We start from the raw sequence: 27,472 nt of genomic DNA, 5'->3' as shown, positions 1-27,472 counted from the left end.
AACTATGGAGTATGTCAGTTACAAAGATTAGGGTATAACTAAAGTCCTCTAGAGTTTTCCAGCTTGGTGCCTTTGACTTTGTGACCCTTACTCTTTCCTAGATACCTAGAACTCTAAGAAGAAGAGAGTTGTTATATTCCATGACTGACAGCTTTGTTAGCTTTATAATTTTAAGTGCATCTTGGGGACATTAAAAAATTATATAATGGGTTATTAGGGCTTGTCTCATTATTCCTTAGAACAAAGTTCTCCAGCTATTTTGTGAGGAAGTCCTTTTTTATTTCCTTGAGGTTTGAAATTAGTGGGATGGCAGAGGACTAATTAGTCCTCTGGGGGGGGAAATAGAAACTGGGGGGAAATAGGGATTGGCTGGTGAAAGTAAGGTCAAATTAGAGGAAACGTTCCTGACATTAAGGTTCACCTTTCTGTGGAGGTCCTGGCAAACCAAATGCTGCACTCATCTCACAAAGATGAGTTCTAAATTGAGAAGGAGGTTCCATACAACATTAGGAAATGGCAACTTATAGAAAATTTTGAAATTAGATTAAATGATTACTAATAAAATTACTAATGAAAAAGCCAGCCTGTCTGACTTTCTAGAATATTGTCAATCAGGGATCATTTGCATTCTTTCCCTTCCAAATTATCAAACACTAATGTATTTTTCATACTTAGTACAGCTGAAGAGAAGGAAGCAAAAATCACCCAGCAAAACTCATATAATAGAAAAGTGAGGGAATCCAAACAAAAAAGCAAATCTAAGTTCTTATTGAGTATCGGGGAAAAAATGAATGCATATTGATTTTCAACAATGTTTATAAAAAATTAAAATTCAGGAAAAGTTTTAAAGGAAAATGAACATGAAGGAATTATTAATACTAGGAGTTGTATCTTACGAATGAATAAGAGAAATTCCCAAGGATAGTTAAGGATCTGGAAAAAGAATAGTGTAATATTCCCACCAGTAATGTATGTGCCTTAGACAACATGGTAATATTTTGGAACTTTGTACTTCTGACAGTATCTCCTATTTGGGGGTTTGGTTAAGTTCATTTATGAGTGTAAGAATTTTAAATTCCAGTTTCTTAAAGCATAAAGAAACAGGGAAGATACAAATATGGAAATGAACTTGATGTACTTGAAGAACAAAATTAAAACCAATGTGACTAGAGAGTTAGTCAGCAAGAGAATGGTAGGAAATTAATTAGAGGGATAGGTAGACTGTGGTCAAGTCAGATAGGTAAGGGATTTTGGCCATGGTAGGAAATTTTCACTTTATTCTAAATGTAATGAAATTTTAGACAAAAGAATAAAGTTATCTGATTTCAGTACAGAAACAGAGAACTCTTTCTAAGATACAAATGTTCAGATGGGGCAGCTGGGTGGCTCAGTCGGTTAAGCATCCCAACTTCGGCTCAGGTCATGATCTCACAGTTGGTGAGTTAGAACCCCACATCGGACTCTGCTGTCAGCATAGAGCCCACTTTGGATCCTCTGTCTCCCTCTGCTCCTTCCTCATTCTCTCTCTCCCTCTCCTTCCCTCTCTCTCTCTCTCTCAAAAATAAACATTAAAAAAATGCTCAGAGAACGATAGCTTTATGAAGCAATATTCCCATCCATGAATCATGTTTTTTTCAAACATGAGTATAACAATAGGAATCTCTTGGTACTTGGTCTGTGGATGACATATGATAAAAATAAGGGTTGAGTCATCATGTGGACTAGAGTTCCTTTTCTATAAAATGAATACATGTTTTATTTTAGTTTGAAAAAATAAATACGTACAATTGAGTAAATGTCACAGCCCAGTTAATCTAACTGAAAACTTAAAAAAAAAAACTTTAAAAATTAGTTCTTATTCTAGATCTTTTAAAATATTTTTTTTTTACTATTGTTGAAAACTTAAGTATAGATTTAGTTTAAAATGGATTGTTTAAAAACTGCTATTTGACTAATTTTCCACAGGTATAACATTGTCAAATGCAATGGTAAATGCGGGTTTGACCTCCTTTAAAAAAATAGAAGAAACAGATGCAAGGGAGCTTGAACTGGTATTTAATATTCACTTATTACTAATGTTACGTGAATTTTATCTGAATTTTAAAGCCTACCTTTTATTTATTTTTATGTTATATTATTTTTTTAAATTTACATCCAAATTAGTTAGCATATAGTGCAACAATGATTTCAGGAGTAGATTCCTTAGTGCCTCTTACCCATTAGCCCATTCCCCCCCACACCCCCTCCAGTAACTCTCTGTTTGTTCTCCATATTTATGAGTCTCTTATGTTTTGTCCCCCTCCCTGTTTTATATTATTTTTGTTTCCCTTCTCTTATGTTCATCTGTTTTGTCTCTTGAAGTCCTCATATGAGTGAAGTCATATGATATTTGTCTTTCTCTGACTGACTAATTTCACTTAGCATAATACCCTCCAGTTCCATCCACCTAGTTGCAAATGGCAAGATTTCATTCTTTTTGATTGCCAAGTAATACTCCATTGTATATATATACTACATCTTTATCCATTCATCCATCGATGGACATTTGGGCTCTTTCCATACTTTGGCTATTGTTGATAGTGCTGCTGTAAACATTGGGGTGCATGTGTCCCTTTGAAACAGCACACCTGTATTCCTTGGATAAATATCTAGTAGTGCAGTTACTGGGTCGTAGGGTAGTTCTATTTTTAGTTTTTTGAGGAAACTGCATACTGTTTTCCAGAGTGGCTGTACCAGCTTTCATTCCCATAAAGCCTACCTTTTATATCTTTATTTCTTCTAATCTTTTTTATCTTTATTTCTTCTAAAAAATACTTTCTTTCTTGTGGTCATAAGTTATTTAAAGTTTTGGATAATAAGCATTATTAAAACTATTGACTCTATATTTTACTAAAAGAACTTCTGGTGTTGTGGTGAGAATATAATGATATAAATGTTTTTAGATTTTAAATAGACACCCTCCTTTTGGAACGCAAATAAAAGAAACAGTGATGTATCTACCAAAATATGAACTTGAAGTGGAACAGGTAAATATTTTGGTTTTGTTTGTTTGTTTTTGTTGTTTTTTAGGTATTTTCATTGTCTTTTCAGGAATAAATCTACCTCTAGCTGACTTGGAACTGAATATGAGCAGTAAGGTTATTTTTAACACTTTTTATTCCTATCTTTTTTTTTTTTTTAAGATTGCAAGATATAATGATACCATGGCAGAAATATTAGTGACCATTATATTAAGAAACTTTAAACAGCTACAAACTAAAAGAACAGCGCCAGATTCTCACTATGTTACCTTAATCATAGGTGATGCAGATAATCAACTGGTTTTCAAGCACAAAATTATGTAAGTGTATAATTTCTATTTGATTTTATTTTTAAGTGTATACTATTAAAATAAAAATTCTGAGAAAGTAATAAAATCACTGGCGGATCAATTAAATTACATTTTCCTTACACTGTAGTAGGGTTGTTTCTCCACTTGTCCTTTAAAGAAGTTATTAACTCTGGGTTCGTTGTTAGTACTCAAATGAATAAAGTGTGAAACCTATCACCATGGTTTGAAACAAGCGAATAAATGACCATTAGGGGTGGCTGTAGTCCATTGTTGCTGAACTTTCTTACTTTGTTGCTTTTCTCCATTCATGACTTTACTACTCTGATTATCTTTCTCCTACTCCTTTAAGATACATCTTCTATTTCCAAATTAAAATGTAACAACCTACTGTAGCTCCACTGTAGGATCCAGGCAACCGGATCAAATATGTAAAGGAGGTACCTTCATGCTAGTTGTCTAGCATGCCATTCTGTAATTCTTACATCAGCCTTTTTTCTAATACTGTTATTTTCTCCCAGGATGTCATAAGCAAACTCTAAAGATATCAGTTATAGCTATAGCTAATAGTTTTGAGCACTTAGTAGGTTCAGGTATTGAATTATTTAATCTTTGTATAGATAGGTGCTATCATTATCTACATTTAATAGAGAAGGAAATTGAGACTAAGAGAGTTTAATTAATTTGTCCAAGGGCATATAGATAGTTTATAGCAAAGTCTAGATTTGAGCCTAAGCATTCTGAGTCCAGAGGCTGTGTTCCTAATTATATTGATTTACTTATAAGTTCAGGAATGGCATTGACTCTGAAATGGGAAACTCCTCATTGTTGCCAGAGTACTGGAGGATACCATCCTGAAATGTTCTATGCAAGATTCCTATAGGAATTACAGTGTCTGATAGGATATCCCTTTCACTGTTAACTACTCTCCTGCAACTAGCCATGGCACATTTGTAGAGAATATGTCATTATACAAATCTTTGTTCTCTGTGAAAATTAAATCTGATTATAGTCTTGACTATTTAAGGCTAAAATAAGTTCAGTCACAATATTGGTTGCTGGTTTGTGATGTTACTGGATATGAGCTATTTTATATTAATTTTAAAGATACTAAAGTTCTCACAAATTTATGTAACCTGTGTATAGCCATTTAAAAGTGGTAGTGATTTAGGGGCAAGCTCTTGTGTGGTTGACAGCAACTATGTGTTCAGGTGGGCCTGAAATGAGGCAATGCAGTTTGGAATCAGCTGTTTGGTCAATGGTTGTGGTATCTCCATTGACACCCCATTTCTCCCCTCAGAATTTGCAGCAAGTGATTTTCAGTATTGACTTTAGTTTACTATGAGATAGGACTTATCTAAGGGTCAATAATATTATTTCATTTAGTATTTGGATCACTATTTAAATGATAAATTACTCTTTTTCAGGGATTCTGTTTTGCTAAAAGCTGGAAATTGGACTAAAAAGATTGATGTGAGGAGAGCTTTTAAATCTGAAGATCTTAGCATAAATCTAATTAGTTCTGAATATGGTAAGTTCATCGAAGTAATGAACACATGAATGTAAAGCATGTGATAGCATTTAAAAATTATTTCTTTCATGCTGAAACAGAAAAACAATTTAAATGATATTGTGTAAAAATAATTCATTTAAATACTATGAATAATTTTAAGGGAAGTTGCATGTATTTAGAGATATAAAAGGTAGCGTGGACTAAGATAACAAAATTAAAATTTTATTTGTTCATTTATAGGTATTTTAATTTCCAAGATAAATTTTGAACTTGTAGGAACTTTGATTTTTATTTTTATGATGATAGATGTATAAATTTCATTATATTTTTAATGCCTTTTTTTAAACATTTTTACTTCCTGGACTTGTTGGCTCTTTCATTTCAAAAGGTATAGAAATGGGTGATGAGTATTAAGGAGGGCACTTGTTCTGATGAGCACTATGGGTCATATGTAAGTGTGTAAATTCTACACCTGAAACTAATATTACACTGTATGTTACCTAACTAGAATTTAAATACAAACTTGAAACCAACTCACCAACAAATAACAACAAATAGATGGTCTCATGGCTAGATTTATACAACTTAAATTAGTACTTGTATACTTTTTTCCTTTTTCCAGTTGGACTTGATATACAGCAGAAATTTACAGTCTTTTACTTAGGACCTAAGAGGTTTGGAAATCAAATAATTATGCAAAAAAAATCAGAAACAGAGATTTCCCATTCTAAACATTCAAATAGATCTACTATAACAGGATCCAATAAAGGTAAATAGCTATATTTATTCTTGTTTTGCCTTAAAGCAAAGTTATGGCTAGGGAGGAGTATCAGTGTTACAGTTCTGTTCCATTCAGATGTGGATACTCTGGAATTAGATGTTTAAGCTTCATAATAATTGAGTTAATAATATATAGCAGGAATTCTTTCTTATAATTAATATTTGTCATATTGGAGTGATATTTGTAGCACAAATTATTTGGCTAGTTTTTTGATATACAGTGCCTCTTTTTTATACCCACTATATTGTTATAGCCATTGTTGGGGGAGAGCAAGTGATTTACAAAACTGTAGATTTGATGAGGTAAACCAGATGACAGTAAACTTAAAAATTTTTATTATGGGACATTTCAACTATGCACAAAAGTAAACAGACACGTATAATGAACCTTTATATGCTCATCACCCACCTTAAACAATGATCAACTCATGGCTTATATTGTCTATACCTCTCTTTAGTTTTCCCCTTCTATAGTTTGAAGAAAATCAGGTATCTTATCATATCCTCTGTAAATGTCTTAGTATATATTTGTAAATGGTAAGGATTTAAGAACAATTATCTCATAAGTGCAGCTTCATCATCTTAATACTATCTAGATATACCAGATTGGCTCCTGAATCCTTTTGGTCTGTCCCTAGTACTTTTGAGAGCTTCCTTAATGTGTGGGATGCTATGATATTCCAGGCTTATCATGTATATTTCTAGCCCCAAATCTGTAATAAGCCTTTTCTCCAAGGATCCTTGGTTTCTTTTAGTGATAAATACGTTTCCAAGATCACAGTCTGTGGGCTAGAGGAGCTCATTGCTATTATGTGATCTTTATCTCTTGGCTTTTTTTTTTCATGCACAGAATTAGGAAATATGTGATTTTTGTTTGTGTTTAGAGATAAAATACATAAGTAACCCATGCTTAAATGTCTAAGTCAAATTCAGGGCTATAGGGTTTATCCTTAAATGCAATTATTAGCATATCCTTCTTGCCATGCTGAGAAATTTGCTTCTCAGTGACTCCAGAAATGATGGAATGTCACTCATTTTCTTTATTCCACATTATACACACAACAAATAGTCTCAGAATAACAAACCAAACTACCATTCTTAATATAATTGTTAAAAATAGCTTAAAATTTTTGTGGAGATATTTTTGTTCTTAGAATATAACTCACTAGGCATGTATAATCAAATTACTGTGTTTTAAGTTACTTGGAATAGATCTGTATGTGGCTGTGCCACTAACTGGATACATTTTGTTTTGATTTTATTTATTAAAAAAATTTTTTTAATGTTAATTTTTTTGAGAGAGGGAGAAAGTGTGCTCAAGCAGGTTAGGGGCAGAGAGAGGGGGACACAGGATCCAAAGCAGGCTCTGTGCTGACGGCAGTGAGCCTGATGTGGGGCTTGAACCCGGGAACTGTGAGATCATGACCTGAGCCGAAGTTGGATGCTTAACCAACTGAAGTCACTGAGGTGCCCTTGTTTTATTTTATATTTTATGTTTTTAGAATAACTTTTAGGAATTTTCTTTTATAGTAATGTAAAGCATTTACATGGTTCTATAGTTAAATCTATAAAGCAAAAACTGAATGTTGTTAACTGGAGGCATCCAGTTCACTGCTTTGGCACAGTAAGGGGAGCAATTAATAGGTACTGGGAATGTGAGAGCAATGGCTCCTACCAAAGTAACCTAAACAACTATGCTTTCTGAATAGTATTGGTAGTTATGATAAATAGTAACTGCAGAGAGGGGCACCTGGGTGGTTTAGTCGGTTAGGTTTCTGACTTCGGCTCCGGTCATGATCTCACAGTTCATGGGTTCCAGCCCCACACACTGGGCTCTGTGCTGACAGCTCAGAGCCTGGAGCCTGCTTCAGATTCTGTGTCTCCCTCTGTCTCTGCTCTTCTGCTGCTCACACTCTGTCTCTGTCTGTCTCTCAAAACTGAATAAATGTTAAAAAAATTATTTAAAAAAAAAGCAGAAGTGAATGAAATATAGAATGCAAATGTGCAGCAGAAAAATCAACAAAGCTAAGATTTGGTTCTTTGAAAAGAATAAATTTAAGAAGCCCTTATCAAGACTGATAAAGAAATAAATATGAATTAACAATATTAGGAATGAAAAGGGGGATACCATTACAGGCATCAAAAAGTTAAAGATATTATGAATAAATTTATACCAATAAGTCTGACATAATTTGGGTAAAAATGAATAAATCCTTGTGAAGCAAAACTTACCCCTCACTAAAAATAGAAAATTTGAGTAGTCTGATACTTGTAATGAAATTTAAGCAATTGAAAATCTTTCAACAAAGAAATCCTAAGGGTCAGATGATTTCACTGGTAAATTTCTGCAAACATTTAGGAAAAAATATCAAACTTACCCAAACTTATTCAGAGAATAGAAAAGAAAGAATATTTTCTAATGTTTTAATTTTTTAAAGCAAGTCCAACATGGTCTTTATTTCAAAACCTGGCAAGGACATTAAAAAAAAGGGGGAAATTATTCACCAATCTTTCTCATGGATGTACATCCAAAAGTTCTTAACAAAATATTAGCAAGTTGAATCCAACCATATATTTTAAAAGCATAATATAGCACTATTAAGTATGGCTTATTCCATGTATGCAAGAGTATCTTAGCATTCAAAGATGGATCAGTGTATTTCACTACATTAACTGGCAAAAAACAAAACAGAACAAAACAAAAAACCCCCAACCAACCATGTGGTCTTGACAGAGATCAGAAAAGTTTGACAAAAATTCAGTGCTCATTTTTATTAAAAAATATATACATGCAACAAATGTCATACACAGTAGTGAAATAGTTTAAAATGTTTCCTATTTAGATGGAGAATGATACAAGAGTGTTCTCTATTACAATTTCCATTTAACATTGTGCTAGAAGTTCTGCTCAGTACAGTTATATAATAAAAAAATAAAAATGGCAAGGATTGGGAAGAAATAAATAAGCTGTCATTACTTGAAAGCAACATGATTATGTATCTAGAAAATCCAAAAGACTAGAGACACACTGTTAGAATTAACATGGAAGTTTAGAAATACACTGGATACAGAGTCAATATTTAAAAAACCTGTGCAATAGCATTAAAAAGAATAAATTATTTAAGAATACATTTAATAAAATTAAGATATGAACAGAAACTACAAAACACCATTGAGAGAAGTTAAAAAAGACCTAAATATATGGAAAGATATCCCATGTTCATGGATTGGAAGTCTTAATATTGTTAAGATGGCAACATTTTCCAAATTCACAGATTCAGTGCCATCTCTGTCAAAATCCCAGCTGTGCTTTTGGAAGAAATTCATAAGCTGGTTTTAAAATTCATATGGGAATGTAAGGGTCCAAATTAGCCAATCAGTCTTGAAAAAAAAAAAGAGAACTCATAATTCCTGGTTTCAAAGTTTATTTATGTGTTTTGAGAGAGAAAGCAAGAGAGCACAACCACAGAATGGGCAGAGAGAGAGGGAGAGAGAGAATCCCAACCAGGCTCCACACTGTCGGGACAGAGCCCAACATGGGCTTGAACCCATGAACCATGAGATCATAATGAGCTGAAATTGAGAGTCAGATGCTTAACAGACTAAGCCACCCACACACATTCTTTGTTTTTTAAAGTTTATTTATTTTGAGAGAGAAAGCGAGGGAGCAAAAGCAGCAGAAGGGCAGAGAAAGAGGAAGAGAGAGAATCGCAAGCAGGCTCCACACTGTCAGCACAGAGCCCACATAATTCCTGATTTCAAAACTTATTACAAAGCTATGGTAATCAAGACAATGTGGGACTGGCATAATAATGGACACAGATTAATGAAATATAATTAAGAGTACAGAAATAAACCCATACATCGGTGGTCAACTGATTTTGGACAAAGATGTCAAACCATTCAAGGGGGAAAGAATAGGCTTTCAACAAATAGGGCTAGGCAACTTGATATTCAATTGCATTAATTATATCGTAATTACTTTATATCATTTACAGTATTACTTCATACCATAAATACTTCATACCATATATAAAAATTAACTCAAAATGGGTGAAAAACCTGAAAGTAAGAGTTAAAATTGTGAAACTCATAGAAGAAAACATAGGTTTGTATCTTCATGACCTTGGATTAGGCAGTGGTTTCTTAGATATGATACATGAAGCTCAAGCCACTAAAAAGATGAATTGGACTTTATCAAGATTAAAAACATTTTTGCTTCAAATAATACTATCAAAAAAGTGGAAAGTCAATCTAAAGAATGGGAGAAAAATATTTGCAAATTATATCTGATTGCAAATTATGTATAGACTAGTATCTACTATATATACAGAAGTCTTATAACTCAACAATAAAAAAGCAAATAGCCAAATTCAAACAGGTCAAAAGATGTGAATAGGTATTTGTGCAAGGAAGAGCTACAAATGGCTAACACACACATGAAAAATTGCTCAACATCATTAGTCAATATGGAAATGCAAATCACAACCACAGTGTGATACTACTTCCCACCTACTTTAGTCAAAAAGGTGGACAATTAAAAAAAAAAAGGCAGACAAAAATAAGTGTTGATGAGGATGTGGAGATATTGAAACCCTCATAACACTGTGAGTGGGAATGTAAACTTGTGCAGCTGCTTTGGAAGACAGTTTGCCAGTTCCTCCAGAAGTTAAACATAGAATTACCATGTGACCCAGCAATTCCTTTTCTGGGTTTATAATTCCGAAAGAATTGAGAACATAGAAAAACTAGTACATGAATGTTATAGCAACATTATTCATAATAGCCAAAAAGTAGAAACAACTGAATGTTCATCAACTGATGAATGGATAAGTAAACTGTATTAGAACTATATAAGGGGATATTCAGCCATAAAAAAGAATAAACTGATGCAAGGATGAATGCTAAAACACTATGCCAATGAGAGAAGCCATTCAAAAAATATCAGATAGTGTTAGATTCCATTTATATGAAAAGTCTAGAAGAAATAAATCTATAAAGATAGGAAGCAGATTAGTTGCAGAGGGTGGGGTAGGAAGAAATAAGGAGTAACTACTAATAGGTATGTGATTTTTTTTAAAGTGATAATGTTCTGAACTTAGATACTGATAATGGTATACAACCTTGGGAATATACTAAAAACCTACTGGATTGTACACCTTAAAAGGGTGGATTTATAGTATGAATTATATTTCAACTAAAAAATTTGAAAAATTATTACCATATACCAGCAAACAAAAAAGAGATAGAAATCATAATTTTAAAAATACCATTTATAGCATCAGAAATCAGTTTAAGAAAGACAATTTAGAATTAGAGCTGCACAAAGATAGTATAAACTCAGAGCTGTCAGTTGGCCATCCTTTACCACATGCAGGATCACAGACAGCTGGACTATGGAAGAGAAGACTAAAGTAGAGATACAGAGAGATGCAAAGGTAAAAATGCCAGAGCTGGGTTTCTGATGACTTTCAGTTTCTTGGTTTCAGTCCCTTCTGATGCCTAGCTGAATTGCTGCTTTGGATTCTGTGACGTATCTATGTTCATGTAACACATTTCCCCCACTCACCAGCTGTTTTTATTTAAAATAGCTTGTTACTTACAATGTAGTGAGAAGTTGGAATGTTTACTATACTTCCTGCTAGCTTGAGCCTTTTTAAAAAAATTTTTTTATTTATTTTTGAGAGAGAGAGAGACAGGTCATGAGCGGGGGAGGAGCAGAGAGAGAAGGAGACACAGAATCCAAAGCAGGCTCCAGGCTCTGAACTGTCAACATAGAGCCCAACTCGGGGCTCAGACTCACAAACTGTGAGATCATGACCTGACCTGAAGTCGGATGCTTAACCGACTGAGCCACCCAGGTGCCCCAAGCATGAGCCTTTTATGAGGGCAAAAGTTCCCCACATATTTAGAACAATCCTGTGGAAAACAGATAAAAGATGCTTCCTATCATACAAATAATGTTTTATTACACACACTCACTTACACATGCACCCTTCACATACACATACACATAACCATCCCAAATCTTATGAACATTCCAATTATAGTAAACCCTTGATTTGTGCACATAATTCTTTCTGGAAACATGCTTGTAATCCCAAGTACTTGTATATCAAAGCAAATTTCCCCATAAGAAATAATGGAAACTCAGATGATTCATCCCACCACCCAAAAATAGTCATATAAAAATGATTACAATGCTATAATATAATACAAAATAATAAAGAAAATACAAAATATAAAGAAAAATAAACAACCTGCACTTAACCTCTGAAAACCTTCATGGCTGGTGTGAGGGAGGAGAGAGAGGAAGGTTTTTGTGTAGGATGACTTTCACTGTCACTAATGAAATCATTGCTGTCTATTGGCTCAATGGAATCTTTTTCTTTTCCTGCAATTTTAACAAGGAACCTATCCAATGACACTTACTTTTGCCTCCTTCTGAGGAGGAAATGTGACATTGTGTTGTCGTTAAACAGATTCATTGCTCGCACTGATACAACCTTAGGGGGTGCTTTTCTGTAAAATTTTGTACTGCTTACCACATTTTACACATCTCTCTAGTCTCATTTTAAGTGAGGGATTCTCTGCCTTTTTCTCCTCCCTCTTTGCAGATGAGATGCACATGTAGACCCTCTTATAAAATCTTGGAATTTCGGCCACTTGCATACCTCATTTGTACTTCTCGATGATTTCCTACAACTGTAATCATCTCCTTCTCACTGCCTTTCTTTTCAACCTTTATCTGCATGGGGGCCATTGTATACGCTCACACAGATGTTGACTACAGTACAGTATTAACAAATCACTGATTCCTGCCAAACAGTGCACCTGAGACTGAGCATCTGAGCATGGGAGATGATCACCCACAATCCCGCAGAGAGAGAAAGAGAGAACCATTGGCTCAGTTGTGATCATGCGACATTCAGTGTCACGTACTACTCATATTGCAAGACATTGCTCATTTATCAAGTTAAAATTTATTAGAAATCTTTGCTTGTCTTGTGGAACACTCGCAGAACAAGTTACAGTCAAAGGTTCTACTGCATATAAAAATAGAAGTATGCACCTTAATTTACATAATATAGTTAAAAATTATTTTCCTGCTTCCTGTAAGTCTTTGAAAGCATTCTTTTCTTTTTTTTTTTTTTAAGATAAAGTGGGTATTTATTTTTACTTAAACCTATAAACCACCAGCCAGACTGGCCCTATTATCATGATACATTAAAATATAAAACAGCTTTCTACAAATACTGGTTATAATGAACAGGTTAGGAGTTGGGGCAGAGAAAATCAGTGACACACATTATAACTTAACCCTCCACCATTAACAACTGAGGTTGTTAACAAGCCTCACAATCTCAGAAAATACAAATAATCCTTCATCACATGTCTCTGTATTTTTACTTTCTATGCTTGAGGTTAAATTCTGGAGCCTAAAGATATCCAAATTAGTATTATATCTAGTTATCTATAGCCAGAAACATCTTTTAGCATGTTGTCCATAGCAGCCAAAGCTATGGAATCCTCTTTGATTAGACTCCAACCGTACTCCCTTGATTGACAGAATAAGCATAACGAAAAACAATATCAAGGCAGAGATACTGGACCCTAAAAGACAAATCCTAGGAGAAGTAATATAGCCACCACCCAAATGGAGAGTGGCTAATATACTCATCCTCTCGCATCTTCAGGCTGTAGGTTCAGAGGTATTTGGGAATAAATCTATTATTTGCTGAACATTAAAATACTTAGTGGTTTGCTGTATTACACTATGGCTTTCCTGAGCAGTTTCTAAGATGGACTACAAATTGCTGACAGAATTTTGCTAGAACTGGATCTGGGGCTGCAAGGATTCCTCTCCACAGTCATGCAGCTGGTTGTTCCAGGCCTGGTCATTCCAGGCTTGGGGGCACCATGTCTGACTGTTTCAGGAATGGTTGCTCCACGACTGGCCGTTCCAGGTCTGGTTGCTCCATATTGGAAGGTTTCCAGAAGTGTTCATCAGGTATCCCTGGTGATAGGAATAGAAGCCTGGGTATTCTGGAGTTGCAGAGCTGTTCTGAATCACACTGTTATTATTATCTGGACAGTTGTTTTTCTGCCACCTCTTACATTTCATTCTCTGGTTCTGGAACCAGATCTTAACCTGCTTATAGCTAAGGTTCACAATGTTGGAAAGTTCTTGCATCTGCTGGAGATTGAGATATTTCTGTCTCTGAAATCTATCATTGAGTACATATAGCTGGGTCTGAGAGAAGATGGTTCTTATCTTCTGTTTCTTGCCCTGACCTGGATCTTCCTTCTTCACTGTGATCTCTGCAAAAGTGGGTAGCACTTTTACTCTGGGACTGGTGGAAGAACCTGGGTTGTCCTGAATAAGCAGATCCATGGAGGAAGGAAGAAGGGAGACAGTCTCCGGGGGAGGGGGTGAGGGAGGGTCTCAGCAGATGACATTTGCAAGGATGCATAATTTTCTTCAGGCCCATAAATCTCAGGCATAATTTTCTTCAGGCCCATAAATCTCAGGCATTGGAGAAGACTCCCTAGAATTGGGGGCTTCGGGGCAAGGCAGGCATTGGGGCTGAACTGGATCCATGCTCATATTGCTGAGCTGAGGGTAGAGAAGAAAAAAAAGAGGGAGATACAGGCTTATGTATCTAGATGGAAGAACTTAAAGAAATCTGAAGATCTCCAGATATGAGAGTATCAGGAAAGACAGGATGAAGTGGCATCACCACTGAAGTAGCCAAGCGCCACCCAACCCAATTTAGCAAAAAACCCAAAAGCATTCTTTTAGCAGTAGTTTCTCATATATAGTTACAGTCCAATAGATAACTCTTTTGTTAAAGGAAAAATAATTTTGCTATTTTTAAGATATAGCAATGTGAAAAATACACTTTTTGGTTTTAAAAAGTTTTAAATATTTTCAGGTCAATTCTTTTTTTTAAATGCTTATTTAGAGAGTGTGCATGCAAGCATGCACTTGTGTGGGAGTGGGAGAGGGGTAATGGGAGAGGGAGAGAGAGAGAACCCCAAGCAGGCTCCAGACCCATTGCAGAGCAGAACCCGACTCAGGGCTCAATCTCACAACCAGGAGATCTTGACCTGATCACAATCCACAGTTGGATGCTTAAGCGACTAAGCCACCTAGGCGCCCCAGGTCAATTCTTAATATACGAGGTTTAAGCATTTAAACTTCTTCTTCTTTAAATAGATTCATAATAAGAAGTATGGACTTTGTTTAATTTGAAGAAAATTGATTTGACACTAATAAATTCATTTGCATTTACTATGCCATTCTGAGTTGAAAATTTAATATATTTGAAAAATGCAAGGATAAAACAAATGCCTGAGCACTGAAAGTATGCAGATTTAAATGCTAGTCAAAATGCATTTAGTTGTTCTTTATACCTTTTGGTGTATAAATACATTAAATTGCAAAACCAAGGACTCCAATTCATAGTGTTAACCTTTTCCTGATAAATAACAAGATGATAGTATAAGATTTGACAAAAAATTAAGAGGAGATGTTCTCATTTAAAAAGTGAAATCATAAAGTACATAAATCTGCTTAGCATAAATCAGAAACTGCAAAAGTCAAAGTAATATTCTTTTAGAAATACTAACTTCAGTAGCTTAGGCACAGACCACTTATTAAATTTATAATTAGGATGTGAAGCTAAGTGCATCAGGGATTATGTGCCTACTATTATCAGTTTTCCTTAAGATTTTTTTTTCAAGCAACTAACCCTTGCCCCACCAACCCTTATTGATCTCTTAAAGTCATTTTATTTTATTTTTTAACTTTTTTAAAAACTTTTATTTATTATTCAGAGACAGAGACAGAGCATGAGCATGGAAGGGGCAGAGAGAGAGGGAGACACAGAGTCGGAAGCAGGCTCCAGGCTCTGAACTATCAGCACAGAGCCCAACGCAGGGCTCAAACCCATGAACTGTGAGATCATGACCTGAGCCGAAGTTGGATGCTTAACCGACAGCCACCCAGGCGCCCTGTCTTAAAGTCATTTTAAATATTTTCCTTAAATACTGTTCTAGCTGACATTAATAAATTTATGTTTTAAATAAATTTATTTTACTTTAAATACTTAGAATTAGAGGTTTAAAAACATGTAAATTCATATGTGACAAATCTGTGAAAATGTATGTATTTCAGATTATTATAGTGATGGAGTTATGGGTCTCTTTAAATTATATCTGAGTACAGCATAGGTCAGTTTTCTTTGAGAACCTAATTAATTTTTCCAATTATCAATCTCTGTAAGCTTAAGTTTATATTTGCTAACAAGACAAATTCAGACAATTCTCAGGATATGGGAGGTGGGGTGGGGATGGGGGAGCACTTACAGTTTCTAAGTACCATTTCTAACAGAAATAAAGTTTTTCTCCCTTAGATAATTAACATCCATGTGCTAATATTCTATAAAGAAATTTGTATACAGTCCTTATTCCTGACAAGATTTGCCAACTCTGCCTTGAATTTTTTGGGATTCTCCAGAATCTCTAAAATTCAGCTCCCAAATGGTGGTTTTTAACCACTGGGAGTAAATATGTGTAGTCATTTTGCACCATCTTGTGGTGACATTTAGAAATACATCTATTAGGAGTCCTTGGATTAAGAGACGAAAGCAGTTCCTTATCCCTTATTGCAAAACAACAAGCTATAAGGCACTTCCTCTTACTTTTCCCATCTCCAGCTCCTTCTATTCCTAAAAAAAAATTTTTGTTAACATTTATTCATCTTTGAGAGAGACAGAGCGTGAGCAAGGGAGGGGCAGAGAGAGGGAGACACAATCAGAAGCAGGCTCCAGGCTCTGAGCTGTCAGCACAGAGCCCTGATGTGGGGCTTGAACTCATGAACTATGAGATCATGACCTGAGCTGAAGTCGGACGCTCAACTGACTGAGCCACCCAGGTGCCCCTTCTGTTTCTTTACGAAATAAATTAAATGCATTATTTGGGGAAGAACTAAGGTAGCTAGTATAACTAGGGAGGCAGATTGGTTGAGAGATAAGGCTCTGGAATTAAACTACCTTAGTTAGAATCTCAGATTTGATATTTATTATCTGGGTAGTCTTGAACATATTACTTAATCTATGTATGAACTACTTTTCTCATCTGTGAAATGGAGATATAATAGGACTGCCTTATAGGCAGATAACTAAAGATGGGACATTTGAGGAAAATCTGGAGTATATGAAAGAAAGCCCAAAATAAGTAAACCAAAAATGGATAAAAGAACAGGATAATTCAGGAATGTAATAAAACATCATATGAACAAATTAGTAACATCAGAGAAATTAAAGATTTAATTGCAAACATGAAACAGAATAGGATGCCATGGGGAGGGAGGGAGAACAATTAGAAAATAACAGTGAACACAGGGAAGTAAACCAGAAGATAAAGTCAGTATGATCTAAATGAAAGCAAAAAGATGAGACAGAAAGTGTAGGAGATAAAGGGAAATATAAGAGTCTGATAGCTGACTAATAACTGTTCCAGAAAGAACGAACAAATCAGAAATAATTTATGAAAATTTCCTACACTTGGAGATATAAATCTGCAGATCAAAAAGGCTTACTCAGTGCTAGTTAGGATAAATGAAAGAATATCTATGAAGGGGGAATAATTGCAACATTTTAGAACATCATGGATAAATCATAAATACTTCCAGGGAACAAAAATTGAAATTTTATTAATCTTTATCAGCAGCACTGGATGGTAGAAAATTTAATAGACTTAAAAATCCAGGGGGAAATGATTTTCAACCCTGTGTTCTATACCCAGCCAAACTAGTAAGTGTGAATCCTTAATACATTCATGGATTTGGAATGTTTAACTCATAAACATCTTTTCCAAAGCAGTTGCTTGACGATGAGCACAAGCAGTTAACCAAGCAGTTAACCAAGAAAGAAAAAGTCAAAGAGGGGTGCCTGGGTAGCTCAGTCAGTTAGGCGTCCAACTCTTGATCTCGGCTCAGGTCATGATCTCATGTCTTGTGGGTTCGAGCCCTGCATCGGGCTCTGCCCTGATGGCATGGACCTTGCTTGAGATTCTCTCTCTCCTTCTCTCTGCCCCTCACCTGCTTTTGCTCTCTCTCTCTCTCTCTCTCAAAATAAACTTAAAAAAAAGTTAAAGAGTCCAAGAATATTGGATTCAGTCAAGAAGCTAAATGAAAGGAAGTTCCTGGATGACAACTATAGGACAGGCCTAGATTGCATTAGGAGGAAGATTTAAGGCTCAAGGAAGGAGGTATCTATGAGGGGGAGAATAAATGGCTGGTGTTTCCATGTATTTGTCTTTGTCTTTAAAATATCAAATACACTTAAAAAAAAAAAACTTTAGCTATTGCTAGACTAAAAGAAAGGCAGTAAAACTTGAGAGAAAACAATGTGCTGCTTAAGAAAGAAAAGCATTTCACTTGGTTCTGTATTAAAAATATTTTTACTTTCTGTATAGCTCTTAAATCAGTCCATTCTGACTCTACTACTACCACCACTCTAGATTGAGTTACCATCATTTTTTTTTCCTTTTGCCTAGACTCCTATGGTAGCCTTTTTTCAAAATGCAGATTCAATTGTGTCCCTTCCTAGGTTGAAGCTTTGTAGTAACTCCCCATAGGTCTTAGAATAAAAGATCCAAATCATTAACATCCCTACAAGGTTCCATACTGGGACGTGTTCGGTCAGTTCCTAAGCAGCAGTAGGGTGGCAGCCGCTAGGTAATCTCACCCCACCTCCATAGAATTGCCTGGTAAGGACATAAGAAACCTAAATGGATCTAGGTAGTGTATTATTTACATAGACATCAAAACAAGATCATAATGTTCTCAAGTGCTTACATTCCTAACCCCACAGGATAACACTGAACTGGAAGGACCAGATGACAGAAATGGTGGTTTGCTTTATTTTTGAGACATCAACCATAGGCTGCACCTGTACCTTGCAAGACGCAAGGTTGAAAGTCCAGTGCCTTAGTGGAACCAGAGGTGGATGGGAAACTGCTTCATGGCAGTCTCATGAAGATATGGAGCCTCTTGCAAGCTAAGGAGACAGATGAGAAATGGTTTTTAACACCTCCTTACAAGACTGCCTATCTAGAAATATCCCAAAGAGGATCAGAAGGCATTCTGAAAATGATTGAGTCTTACCTATGTGGCCTATGTGGAGACCTGGAATTGCCAGGGTACCATGGTAGAACCATTCTCCTACAAATATAGCCTGACCTTTCTCCACTAATCTCATTTTGTGTACTCTCTCTTAGATGCTAAGCATCAGCCACACTGACCTTTCAATTTCTATGATATGCCATGCTTTCCCTTGTCATAGGGCTTTTGCATATGCCATCCTCTCTGCCTGAAGTACTCTTTCTCCTACCTCTGCCTTCTTAACTCCCATTCTTTTTTTTAATCCTCAACGCAGTTGTTGCTTCTTAGGAAAGCCTTCCAAGACATCCCCTAACCAGAACAGTGCCTCCTGTCGTCATATAGCATTGTGTCCCTCTCCTTCATAGCACTCTGAACAATTTTAATTTTATAGTTACTTGTATAATCTTTAAGTAATGATAGTAAAGATAGTACATACTCTAATACATTAGTTTATCACTTAATTTAAAAATGCTTTCAGAGGCGCCTGGGTGGCTCAGTCAGTTAAGTGGCTGACTTCAGCTCAGGTCATTATCTCATGGTTCATGAGTTCGAGCCCCACATTGGGCTCTATGCTGACAGCCCAGAGCTTGGAGTCTGCTTCTGATTGTGTTTGTCTCTCTCTGCTTCTTCCCAACTCGCGCTTGCGCTCTCTCTCAAAAAAATGAATAAACGTTTAAGGGGCGCCTGGGTGGCTCGGTCGGTTGAAGGTCTGACTTTGGCTCAGGTCATGAACTCGCAGTTTGTGAGTTCAAGCCCTGCGTCGGGCTCTGTGCTGACAGCTCAGAGCCTGGAGCCTGCTTCCTCTCTCTCTGCCCCTCCCCCACTCATGCTGTGTGTGTGTGTCTCTCTCTCTCTCTCTCTCTATCAAAAATAAACAAACATTAAAAAAATTTTTTTAATGAATAAACGTTTAAAAACTTAAAATGCTTTCATATACTTAATTTCATTTTATCTTTTTATCTCTGAGATGAACAAAACAGGTATTATTTTTAATCTGTTTTTTACAGATAAGAGCCTATATTAAGACTCATGTTTTCTATTTATTTATTTATTTATTTATTTGTATATTTATTTATTTAAAAGTAGGCCACACCCAACATGAGGCTTGAACTAATGACCCTGAGATTGTAAGTTGCATGCTCTATTGACTGAACTTGTCACACACCCCCCAAACTCATGTTTTCTTACTTTAGTTTAGGGTACCCTGTACTTCACCACTGTGTTTTTTGTGTAAATACATTTCATGTAAGGCAGCATGCTGTGAGCCAGAGGGACAAAGAAAATGCTGGAGGGGCTCAAAAGGAGGGAGAAATCACTTCAGATGGAGTGATAAGGATAGATCATGATAAAAGTGCCATTTAAGTTGGCCTTGAAAGTTGATAAACCTCTGATGGATGAAGAAGTGAGGGGCTTCTAAGACGAGGTAATATCAAAGGTACAATCATAGAAAGTCTTGAGACTGTTTGAATAATGGCAAGTGAATGTGTTCTGATGAATTAGGGTTAATATGGGTGCCAGAAAGGGAGGCTAGAATTACATTGTGGAAGACTTTAAATATGGAATTAATTTTGTTGGCAGCAGGAAGTAACTAACATTTCTAAGTGGGCAAATGATCTGATCAGAGTTGAACTTTAGGAGGACTAATTAAACAACAGCGTGGAGAATAAATTGTAGCTTGGTAGGACTAGACAAGGAGACCAGGTGACTGAGAGATGAAATTATGAAGGGGGGAGGGGGGGCAAAACTTCTAACCAGTAAGCCATGGCATATCTTGCAGAATATAATATTGAAACCTCCAACCAAAGACCACTGGGAATACACGTATATTTGAGGAAAGTTGATTAAGTATTTTTAAACTTGCTATAGCAAAAGAGCACAGCTGTGGCAGAGCTGTGGGTTATCTCAGGGAGTTGAGAGGAGCTTATTTATAGGATTTCAGCTTGTGCTGGTGATTCTTGGGAGAGTTTAGGGAGAGCAGAGGTCAATTGTACATTGGATATTTTCAAAAAGTGGAGTTGGATATTTTGGTATCTTATCTTAGAGATGGGAGGATTAAGGAAATAGTAGTCATTTGTGTTAGCCAGAAGAGGGGGATGTTTAGTTATTTTTGTGGTTCGTGAGTGTCCTTGCCTCTAGTTTCAGAAATAATTACACAGTAGTTTTTATCTCTGTCTTTACCACAGTCACAGAATGGTCTTATCTGAGTATTGTTTATATTCTGCCAAAGTTGATTGTATTCAGTTGGGAGCACTATGGCCCAGCTGTCAGCTTGCAGTTTCATTACTTTATCACTACCCAATACATTGATCTGCTGGCCCTTAAGGCATCTAACCAGTTCCCTCTTGTGGTGAGTAGACTTATCCATGTAGTCCAGAATGCTATACAGATGTTATCGTTATCCAGATATGCCATGTCTTGAAAATGAGCAACAGCGTTGAAAATTAAGAGTAAAGGACCAAAAAATGATTGTAAAGGTTTTCAAAATTCTTCACTGTCTTCAACATTTCTAGTTAAAATCTGTGCTCCAGCAAAAATAAACTTATTTCTATTTCTACAGTATGTGGTTTGCCCTCTTTGGGTATTATGCCCTCTATGTGAACATGTTCCCCTGGTCCCCTTCTCATGTCCAGATCCTGTCTATCAATTCAGATGTCTGTCCCTTCCCCCATGTTACTAAGATCAAGAAAAAACCTACTTAAAATATTATGAAGAATAAATTATGTATTTGGATATACTAGCTCAGTGGGTCAAGCAGGCAGCAATCTCTTTTCTTTATGAATTCATATAGCAAATTTCTTATACCCCTAAAACACTTATTTCAATGTTTATTAAATACGTATGGTGTCCTCCCTACTAGAAACTATCACTGATGCCATTAAAATGAAACGACGTTTGCTTCTTTCCAGGTTCTTCTTAAGTGTAAGTATAAAGCAGCAGAGAAGTTTAAAAACTCCACCCTCATTCTTACCTCATTCAAGATAAGAGTTACTGATATTCTGTGGTATTTGGCTCTATTTATGTCAGGGAGGTTAAGAGAAGCTTATAGGTGGGTCGATGCTCCTTGCAAAAAGCTGGGATTGGGCAAATAGCCCAACAGGGACTAGGTGTTATCAGAAATACCATTTTAAAATATTAAATGGGTTAACACTTGAGGAAGTGTAAAATCATAATCTTTTTGTACTGTCTGAAAGGAAATAAATTCTAGTAAAAAACAGGTTTTTTTCTTATATAAATTTAGGAATGACTGCTTGCAAAAAACCTGGGAACCGAGAATGTAATCATCACTGTAAAAATAAACATACATGTGGACATGACTGCTGTGAGTTCCATAAAAGATGTTTATTTCAGGTTTTAAAAATTGAAAGGTCTTTGAATAGTAATAACAGCCTAATTATCTATGTATGATATTTATATTATGCAGTTTATAATTCAAATGATTTTCTTTCATGAAAAAAATTAGATTAGAAATTATAAAGAAATTTGGCTTTACATGAACACTACCTAAAGTTTAACCTAAAGGATCTAGAATTTCTTCTCATAGGTAAAACTGGAGTTGCACAAAAGTCAGTAATGAAAGAGTCAACAATCTCTTCATATTTATCTGATTTAAGAAACAGGAATGCTGTTTCATCACTTCCTCCAGTTAAACGTCTCAAGGTTAGTTTTAATAACATTTATCCCTTGCTCTGTAATTTAATACATATGAATATTCCTTTATATTCTGTATATCAATTAGGTAGGTATCAGCAGTGTACTTTAGTTACTTCGGGGCTGTATTTTCAAAATACTTCTTCTGAAGGAAAATATAGTTCTTAATAATTAATCTGTAAATCTACTTTTGGAACACAGTTCTACATAGTCCCTTATTAGTGTTTTTGTTGTTGTTAACCAGCAATTGAAACTAGAGACACTTACCCTTTCCTGTGTTCTCTTTGTGTTGAAACTGGTGTGGAAAGTCTGAAGTTGATTTTGATTCATGTACTTGGATGAGTACTGAGCAAGAGCCTGCTTTCCAAGTCATGAAAGAATGGTAGCTTATACAATTGATAGGCTAGTCAGTAGCAGACTTATTCTAAGCCTGCATCATCATATCCAGGGCAAAATAATTGATCAGCCCCAGAAGAGAGGCAAGAAAATAGCAGAATGTCTGTTTCTTCTGTTTCTCTTCTCTTTAACAAGAATGAAGATTTTAAGTCATGAGGCTTAAACAAGGGGAATACTGGGAAACAGGGAGTGACATGCAGTTTGAAACAGCTACCACCTTCTCTGAGATTATAATTTTTTAGTAGCCCAAGCTTTTCCTCCCTCCCTTCCTCCCTCCCTTTCTTCCATCTTTCCTTCCTCTTTCCTTCTCCATTCCATATTATTCCTTCTTTCTTTCCATATTCATTTTTTTAAGTTGATTTATTGTTTTTAGTAATATGTACATCTAGCATGGGGCTCAAACTCACAACCCTGAGATCAAGGGTCTCACACTCTTCCAACTAAGCCAGCCAAGTGCCCCCCTTCCATATTCATTGAGCACCAAGAATATGCCAAGGACTGTTATAGATGCTAACATACTGCTGTGAAAAAGACAGCTTTAGTCCCAATCCTCATAGAGCTTATAGCTGAGTAAAGGATATAGATAGCTAAATAGGCTTTTTCAATGTAGTGTGATGGATGATTCTATGATAGAAATTTAAGATAACTTGAATTTGGATAGAAAGTGTACTCATTCCACATTTGATAGGCCAGGAAAGTATTCCAAACAAACATGACTGAGACTTGAAGCCAAGTATGGAGAGGGAGGCACTATAGTGGTGGTGGAGAGGGATAAAAAAGTATTCCAGACAGAAAATGTGCAGTGGTCCAGAGCTAAGAAAGAGCCAGAGGAGATCTTTTAAAACACTGAAGTTATACAGTACGTCTGGAGTTCAGTTACACGTTGGGGAGTGGAGAGATGAGGGTGAAAAGGCTGAAGAGGTAAGTAAGAGCTGGATAATGAAGGCCTTTTTGCTATTTTAAGGATTTGGACTTTATCCTGAAAGTATTGGGAAACCACTAAAGGGCTTAAAGCAGTGACATTACCAGAATTGCGTTTTATAAATTCACTCCGGATGCAATGTAGAGAATGGATTAGAGGATGATAGAAAAGGAACATAAAGACTCATTAGATAGGTTTTGCAGTAATCTAGGCAAGATTGGCCTACTCTAATGTAATGGCAGTAGCAGTGGAGAGTAGTGGCTAGGTTTAAAATATTTCTCAGAGATAGAATCAACTACCCTGGTACTTAATTGCTTATGAGGGGTGACGTAGAAGGATCAAGATGATGACCAGCTTTCTGGGTTGAGCAGCTAGGAACAAAGTGAGGCTTCATTAGGGTAGGAATTCCAAAGGAAAAACAAGTTTAGAGAAGTAGATATACATTAATTTCAATCTGGTAAATACTGAATTTAGAAACCTGCAAGATGTCTAGGTAAAGATGTTCCACAGACAGTTGAATATAACAGAAAACCAGGAGAAGGAGCTGAGTAGAAATACATATTTGAAAGTCATTCACATGTAGATGATAATTGAAGCCAGGGAAGTAAGTGAGGTGTTTGAAAATGTGTAGAGGGAGAAGAGAAGGCCTAGTAAAGAACCATGAAGAAATACCTACGTTTAAGAAGTGCCTGAGAAGGAGATTTGATTTGAAAACTAGCCTGAATTTCTTATAATTCATTGATTTTGGGACTTTATGTACTGGCAGGAATTTTGCTGTTTGGCTTGTTAAAAAGTGTTGCTATGAAATTGATAGTTGAATTTTTTTTCATTAATAGATGCAAATGAATAAATCTCAAAGTGTGGATCTTAAAGAATTTGGTTTTACTCCAAAACCTTCTCTTTCCAGCATATCAAGGTATAAATATAATGTTAATATCCAAGGTAGAATAGTCCTTATAAATTCTTTGCTTCTCCAAATAATCATGTGTTCAGAGAAAGGTGAACACTGGCTACATTCAAATCACAGTGATCATGTAGTTCCGTAATGAAGTAATGGCATCATAAGAGTTTGGTTATCTAAATTTATTTAGAACTCTGTAGTTATAGAATATTTTAACATTCATTGAATCATCTCTTTCGCAGGAAACTACCCATCCTATATGTCATGCCCTCAGGCTTTTTCTGCCTTCTAAACAGGAGACAAAAGTATATTTTAGAGAAATCAGGTTGCTGTACAAAGTCTAATCTTTTCCATTTAGGGGCCCACTCTATATTAATAACACTTCAGATTTATAAAATAATTTACAATTTAAAAATTGCACATTGTGCATTATCTCTTTTGACCTTAACAACAACCTAGCTCATAAAATGAGGTATTTCTATCCCATCTCATAGATAAAATAATCGAAACTCATATTCCTGGTTTTAAGAAGACCCTAGATGATAACTCAGCATTCTTTTCCTATATCATGATGCCTAGAAGGCAATCATATATGTCATTTCCCTTCCAGATAAGTGTATTCTATATTCAGGGATGACATTTAATATACTTAACAAACAGTACAGAACAGCCACTGACCAATCAGAACAGATGCCAACACTACTTCAAGATATCCTAGCTTTTGTTATCTAATTGAAAGTAGCATTAGCAATAGATTTTTAAGGCTATACACAGATAGCAGATATCTACATATTTGGGACATGTAAAGATGACTAAGTGTCTTGCTTCCATTAAACACCTATTTTTTTACCCTTTACTACTCAGGCTAATGCAGTCTATCATAAAAGTGTTGATTTTAATTTTAATTGTTGATCTAATTTTGATTTAAGTGTTGATTTAATTTTAATATTTAATATTTTTATGGCTTTATCTTTATAAAGGTCAGAGTGTTTAAATACACCTGAATTGTCTATAATGGAGCAGAGGGATCAGCATGAAATCTGTGCCAAAGTTCAACAAGAACCATCTGAATATCAAGACAAAGGTAAATTACCATTGATACTACCTTGAAAGAGAAAATTATTTATTATTACTTCAGAATGACAATGTTATTGAAAAACCATCTGAAATTACTATGATTAACTTGGCAACATTTTTCTCTTGGGTTATTGAACCAGTTTCAAATTCTTAGGTCTGTTATTTCAGATGGTCTTGCTATATTTGTCACAGATTCTTAAAAAATCTCTGCCCTACATAGCATTGACTATTTTTATTTAAAGATAATATGAGGAAAAGCTGAGAAAATAAGGGATCTCAAGATACACAAAGTGTTAAAATGCTGAACTATTACTTTTATATGTCTTTAGAATTATTTAAAATAATTTTATGTTTATAAAATTAGTCCAGTTTTACAAAATATCTGTGTGACCTTGGGAAAATTATTTAACCCCTTTAGGTCTTAGTCTTATCTTTTAAATTAGGGGATTAAATTAGGTGTCCTTTAATATCTCTCCAGTTTCTAAACCTATGATTCTTACAACTTCCATGATAATAAGAGAATATAACCTAGTTTGTGGAATATAGCTTGTATGTAGTCTAGATTTGCTTTTCATCTGTGTCAGTCATTAAATTCTTTTTCAACATTGAGATTGGTTTATCAATACTCTGGATCCTGATATTAATAGCATCCTTTGTCTGGGTCATGCCACTAATAGCCAGTCTGTTAGAATGTGTGAGAAATAATCCTGGCTATAGAGTTGTTTGTTTGAGTTGCTGTATATAGAAATGGTAAACTTGGGGTTTCCCACAAATAATTTCATGTGTGTGACCTTAGCATCTGTTGACACTCTTTCTTTCATGCTGTCACTTAATGCTTCCTCTGGCCATAATTTAAGATCTTAAGTAGGCAAGGGCTGGCATACCAATCACCTCTTATGACATGGCAGTCATTAGGCCCAAATAAGAACAAGAAAAGTCCCCTAATCTCACTTAGAGTATCAGAGCATTTATCCAACTTCCTCAAAGCCTGAATATCATTACAACAGGGAGAGAAGGTATGAGATTGTCAACTCTTATTTTTATGTCCCTTCAACCTATAGCCCTCTAACTTACTCCTTGTTCTGCTGCTCTGTTCCCTGCACTTCTGCTTACTTTAATTATCCCTCTTTACTTACATATCCCTCTGTTTACTTTCATGCTGTCTTTACATAGTTTCCCTACTTTGATTTCTTTCCCACCCCCATTCCAAATCCAGTTTATATTATGATATTAAAGTCTCATTAGATATCATTGATAATTGTATCCCTGTTTTACTGAATGGGCCAATTTTTTTTTTTTTTAATAGAAGAAGCTGTGTAGTATAGTACTTAAATTCACAGGATCTATAATAATCTGTCTAGTGGTGCCTAACTGAATCAGTTGGTAGAGTATGCGAGTCTTGATCTCAGGGTTTTGAGTTCGAGACCCACATTGGGCTTAGAAATTACTAAAAAATAAATGCTTAGAATAATCTGTCTAGGTTCAGATTCTAGGTCTGCCATTTATTAGTTGTGTCACATTTCATAATAAATCTAACCACTTTATCTCAATTCCCTCATCTGCTTATGTTTTAGGGATTTTACAATTAAATGAGATAATGTACACAAAGCTCTTAGCATAGTATCTGGTACTGTTATTAATAGCAATTGAGTATATTCATTATTCCTTTCACATATTAGTTTTGCATGGCAAAACATACTTTATATGTATTCAAATATTGCTCTTGAGAATGTTTT

At 35.4% G+C, this 27,472-nt stretch overlaps 1 protein-coding gene and 1 pseudogene across 12 annotated transcripts in view; one reads left to right on the top strand and one right to left on the bottom strand.

The window, feature by feature from the left end:
- Window positions 1–27,472, top strand: part of HFM1 (helicase for meiosis 1) — a 91,778-nt gene that overhangs the window by 48,276 nt on the left and 16,030 nt on the right. For 11 of the 12 annotated variants that reach the window (XR_006206334.1, XM_042952779.1, XM_042952778.1 and 8 more), the window contains 9 exons: window positions 1,966–2,051; window positions 2,943–3,026; window positions 3,183–3,340; window positions 4,756–4,859; window positions 5,464–5,610; window positions 22,031–22,111; window positions 22,334–22,449; window positions 24,595–24,674; window positions 25,640–25,743. Coding sequence is in view for 11 of the 12 variants with exons in the window: in XM_042952779.1 (XP_042808713.1) it covers window positions 1,966–2,051; window positions 2,943–3,026; window positions 3,183–3,340; window positions 4,756–4,859; window positions 5,464–5,610; window positions 22,031–22,111; window positions 22,334–22,449; window positions 24,595–24,674; window positions 25,640–25,743 (960 nt within the window). In the remaining variant the exon portion in view is untranslated. The remainder of the gene's footprint in view (window positions 1–1,965; window positions 2,052–2,942; window positions 3,027–3,182; window positions 3,341–4,755; window positions 4,860–5,463; window positions 5,611–22,030; window positions 22,112–22,333; window positions 22,450–24,594; window positions 24,675–25,639; window positions 25,744–27,472) is intronic. The other variant, XM_042952782.1, reaches the window with a different exon arrangement.
- Window positions 13,299–14,229, bottom strand: LOC122227806 (annotated as a pseudogene).

The sequence above is a fragment of the Panthera leo genome, chromosome C1 (assembly GCF_018350215.1).
Source record: "Panthera leo isolate Ple1 chromosome C1, P.leo_Ple1_pat1.1, whole genome shotgun sequence".
Taxonomy (NCBI): Eukaryota; Metazoa; Chordata; class Mammalia; order Carnivora; family Felidae; genus Panthera; species Panthera leo.
The sequence above is the reverse complement of the archived record's forward strand: the minus strand, read 5'-3'. Positions and strand labels throughout refer to the sequence as shown.